The 4,765-nt window shown below is 39.6% G+C and overlaps 1 protein-coding gene across 1 annotated transcript; it reads right to left on the bottom strand.

Annotated features, from left to right (window-relative positions):
* Positions 1–769: 769 nt before the first annotated feature.
* LOC123966844 lies at positions 770–4,073 on the bottom strand (the record flags this gene model as incomplete). The annotated part of the gene is made up of 6 exons (XM_046042943.1): positions 3,992–4,073; positions 3,045–3,401; positions 2,676–2,906; positions 2,136–2,492; positions 1,915–1,928; positions 770–989 (listed from the first exon to the last, which is right to left on the bottom strand). Coding segments are annotated over exons 1-6 (1,261 nt in total), but the record flags the coding sequence as incomplete, so codon positions are not given.
* Between the last annotated feature and the right edge of the window lie 692 nt (positions 4,074–4,765).

Below are 4,765 nucleotides of genomic sequence, written 5' to 3'. Positions count from 1 at the left end.
CAAGACAGGACATAGTATATGAATTACTGGAACTTTACTCACAGATATGTCAGATGGGGGAGAGGGTAAAGTTTACATGGGTTCCAGCACATGTGGGGTTGAAGGGTAATGAAACTGTAGATAGATTGGCAAAACAAGCCAGTAAACGGGAAGCTGTTGAAATAGCAATTTCAATAAGTAAAGCAGAAGCCAAAGCACTAATCAGGTCAAAAATTAATAAAACGTGGCAGGTACACTGGGATGCAGGGGAGAAAGGGAGGCATTTATATAACATTCAACAAAAGGTTTGGACAGAAAGGATCACTGAAAGGAAACGAAAGGAGGAAATCATCTTCACTAGGTTAAGAATAGGACACTGTGGGTTAAATAGGTACTTACATATTATGGATAAGCACCTATCAGGTAGGTGTGAATTTTGTGATAATATTGAAACGAGAGATTTATAGATTAATATTTTCTGAATGTTAAAATTCATAATTGGGTATTCTCATAAATTTATTAAAATTCATATGTAGTTTAGACATGCTACAAAACGTAGCAACAACATATTTTATCATTAAAAAATTATTTTTCCATTTAAAAAAAAAAAAACACATTGTTATTTCACAACATGCATCTGAATATTGCTTTCCTACCATTAGTAGATTTTTATTTCTATAAATAATGCTGCTGTGTGTACATTAACAGCTAAAAGACTCCAATATGGCTATGTATGAAATTGTAATTTGTATTTTAATGTTTTTTTCCTGACACAGTGGAATAAACTCACACACTGAAGGAGAGCGGAAATCCTCACGTCCTTTAAGAGCACAGGAGATGATGTCTCCAGGATAAAACTGATCTTTATAAGAAGATGTCTCCACGCTTTCCATTTTCTGTCCATTTTTGAACCAGACGTAGGAAGGACGATCAGGTAGACGACAGCTGCTGTGACAAAGCAGCTCTGCCTCAGTATAATTCTTGTAGACTGTTGATCTGATCACCTGAACCTGGAGATCTGGGAAGAAAAAACAGAAAAACTTGATCTTTATGTGGGTCTGAATCACACACAGAGATATAAACAATAGAACATTATGACAATCATGTAATGAGTTAATCACACATCCAATTATTTCCCATCAGGATCACTATTCAGCACATTCACGTGTCATCAGATAGTTTAAATGTGCTGTTACAGTTTGTGTTCATCAGTACCTGTGACAGTCAGAGTTGTACCAGGTAAACTACTCCTCCATTCAAAGCTTCCTGCTGTGAATTTGAAGTGATACTCAGCTGAGTCGCTCTCTCTCAGGTCAGTGATTCTCAGAGTGGAGCGTCCTCTCTCTGTTTCAAGGACCTGAACACGACCTGCATACTGGGAGTCTTCACTAAGGTCCTCAGGCTGTGAGGGATTCTGCCACTGAAGACTACGTTCAGGACTGAACCAGAATTTAGATCTGATATATGTGTAATAACTGTTGTAAGTACAAGAAATGTCCACTGATGAGCCTTTGAAGGCACAGATGCTTCTGTCAGTGTAAGTCACTCTGTTGCAGGTTTGATCATGGACACCTGAAAGATAAATACATATGACCATTTTTAAACCAGAGCTATAGTAAAGAATCACAGTAAGGGTCTCCTTATTAAAAATACATGTAGTTATACAGCTCCACCAGATGGTGTTGTGTGAGTGGAAGATTGAGCAGTAAACTCACACACTGAAGGAGAGGGGAAACCCTCATGTCCTTTCACAGCACAGGAATAACTGTCTGGATAATAGAAGTAGCCTGAATAAGAAAAAGATGTTTCTGTCTGAATTTTCTGTCCATTCTTGAACCAGACGTAGGAAGGATGATCAGGTAGACGACAACTGCTGTTACAAAGCAGCTCTGCCCAGGTTGAATATGTGTTGACTGTTGATCTGATCACCTGAACCTGGAGATCTGGATCTGTAAAAAAAAAAAATTGAAATATTTGTTCAATGTGGTCCTGAATCACACACAGACATACACAGAAATATAAACAATAAATTTTTATGACAATTATGTAATGAGTTAATCACACATACAATTATTTCCCATCAGGATCACTATTCAGCACATTCACTTGTCATCAGATAGTTTAAATGTGCTGTTACAGTTTGTGTTCATCAGTACCTGTGACAGTCAGAGTTGTACCAGGTAAACTACTCCTCCATTCAAAGCTTCCTGCTGTGAATTTGAAGTGATACTCAGCTGAGTCGCTCTCTCTCAGGTCAGTGATTCTCAGAGTGGAGCGTCCTCTCTCTGTTTCAAGGACCTGAACACGACCTGCATACTGGGAGTCTTCACTAAGGTCCTCAGGCTGTGAGGGATTCTGCCACTGAAGACTACGTTCAGGACTGAACCAGAATTTAGATCTGATATCTGTGTAATAACTGTTGTAAGTACAAGAAATGTCCACTGATGAGCCTTTGACAGCACAGATGCTTCTGTCAGTGTAAGTCACTCTGTTGCATGAATGACCATGGCCACCTGAAAATGAAATATTTTTGATGATTATTAAAACTATAGTCTTTACTGCAGTAATTCACAGCTGCTTGTATTGCTGTGGATGAGTTTGCTTATTTTAAAAGATACATGAAGTCATGATAAAGAACATCAGCTAAAATGTTCAAAACAGCGTCACATTATTAGAAGATTGTGGAGTGAACTCACACACTGATGGAGAAGGAAAATGTCCTTTAAGGGCACAGGAATAGCTGTCTGCAGGATAAAAGTAGTCTGAATAAGAAGATGCTTCTTCCTTAATTTTCTGCCCATTCTTGTACCAGATGTAGGAGGTTTGATCAGGTAGACTACAGCTGCTGAGACACTTAAGCTGTGACCATGTACACGTGTAAGTCTTGCATGACTCTAAACTGCTCACCTGCACCTGGAAACCTGTATCTGTAAAGAAACAACAATATAATTTTAGATTGAGCTTTCATTTTACACACATGATAAAATCATACAGAATTCACTGTAGTGTTTCCCAAACGTTGAGCATTTGGAGCTAACTTACATGGTCTCCAACAAAAATGTTACCTCTGACAGATAAAGTGACTCCAGGTGAACCAGTAAATCTTCCATCTGGCTGGTTTGTTATGAACCTGAACTTGTACTCAGCTGAGTCGCTCTCTCTCAGGTCTGTGATTCTCAGAGTGCAGATGTTGTTAGAACAACTGTACTGCAAACGACCTGCGTATCTTGAGTCTGTTCTCAGATCCACAGGTTTTTTATCTTGCAGTTGAGTAAACCAGAATGTTTCCTCAACTTTAGTATCACGGCCATTTCTTCTGGATGGGTATGTGTAGGTGCAGCTTATTTCCACTGTTGATCCTTTTAAGGCACAGATCTGAGTAGAGGTGTAAGTCACTCCCCAGCCGTTCTGACCCTGTATCACTGTAACACAGAGCACATCAGAAACTACAATCAGACTCAAACATCAGGAGACAGACTTGAATGTTTGGAGATTGTTTCAGAAAAGTAACCATGACCAGCTTTAAAAAGCCCAGAATCTTATTTATTGCAGTCACTGTTACAAAGAGTTCTTCATGATACACCTTTAAAAGCTTGAGATCATTTTGAGTTAAATAGATGTTTTTCACAGCAGACATTTTGGCTGCTCATATCAGGAAAAGCACAGGGGGTGATTGATATTACACCTGTACAGAAGAGGAGTAGGACCACATGTGAAAAATGGGAGGTTCTATCTCAGTCTGCATTCATGCCTCGTGTTCTTGTGTTCTTGTGAAACGTCATCTTTTGTGGCCTTCTGTCCCAATGCACAAGTTCACATTTCGCCAAGAACGGTTCAAATTCCTCTTGGGTGACACACCCATTTTACCAAGAATGCATCGGTTGCGAGCCAGCCGGCCAGTCTGCTCCTGACCTTCAAGGCCATTCATAACCTCGCTCCTCGGTACGTCACTGACCTCCTTCATATTAACACCCCCACCCGTACTCTTCTTCTTCTGTTCACCTCACTGTACCTCCTGCTCGTTTGACTACCATGGGTTTCAGAGCCTTCAGACGCTCTGCCCCTCGTCTCTGGAACTCTCTTCCACCAGACATCCGCAACATTGACTCACTTTCCATTTTTAAATCCCGCCTGAAAACACATCTTTTTAAACTGGCATATCCCAGGTGATCACTCTTTCTCAATCTTTGTTTCCAGTTGTTTTGTACCCTGATTTTATGCACTGTAATTTTAGTTGTTAATTTTCAGAAATGCGCCTATAAATAAAATGTATTATTATTATTATTATTATTACAAGTAGAAATTACATTGTTAGCAAACAGCTGTGGTTACCATACTTGATTTTTATTTGCTTTTACTTTATTATATTAATTATTGTTTATGCACTAATATACCAAAACAAATTCCTTGTAAATTAAAACCTACTGGGCAATAAACCCGGTTCTGAGCTTATTGTTTTGGTTGATAAAGCCTGGCTGTTATCTTGGAGGTCTGCAGGCGGCCTCTGTGTGACGCAATAGCAGCAAGAACAGATTGTCTCAAATTGTCAGCAGCATTCTGTGTGCCTCTGACATTGCAAGTTCATTCATCACTGCTGACAGACAAACAGACAAATGGCACAGAAAACACAACCTCCTTGGCAGAGGTAACGACTACATTCCAGTTAGGTGAGCTGGATCCAGGATCCTGACATTGTGCATCGTGGCCACTGGGCAGAGATTCTTAACTATGGAAATGAGCCTCCATTACAGGAATATGTTTTGTTGTGAGAAAAGTGTGAAGAAGT

The sequence above is a fragment of the Micropterus dolomieu genome, unplaced genomic scaffold, assembly GCF_021292245.1.
Source record: "Micropterus dolomieu isolate WLL.071019.BEF.003 ecotype Adirondacks unplaced genomic scaffold, ASM2129224v1 contig_14395, whole genome shotgun sequence".
In the NCBI taxonomy this organism is placed as follows: domain Eukaryota; kingdom Metazoa; phylum Chordata; class Actinopteri; order Centrarchiformes; family Centrarchidae; genus Micropterus; species Micropterus dolomieu.
The sequence above is the reverse complement of the archived record's forward strand: the minus strand, read 5'-3'. Positions and strand labels throughout refer to the sequence as shown.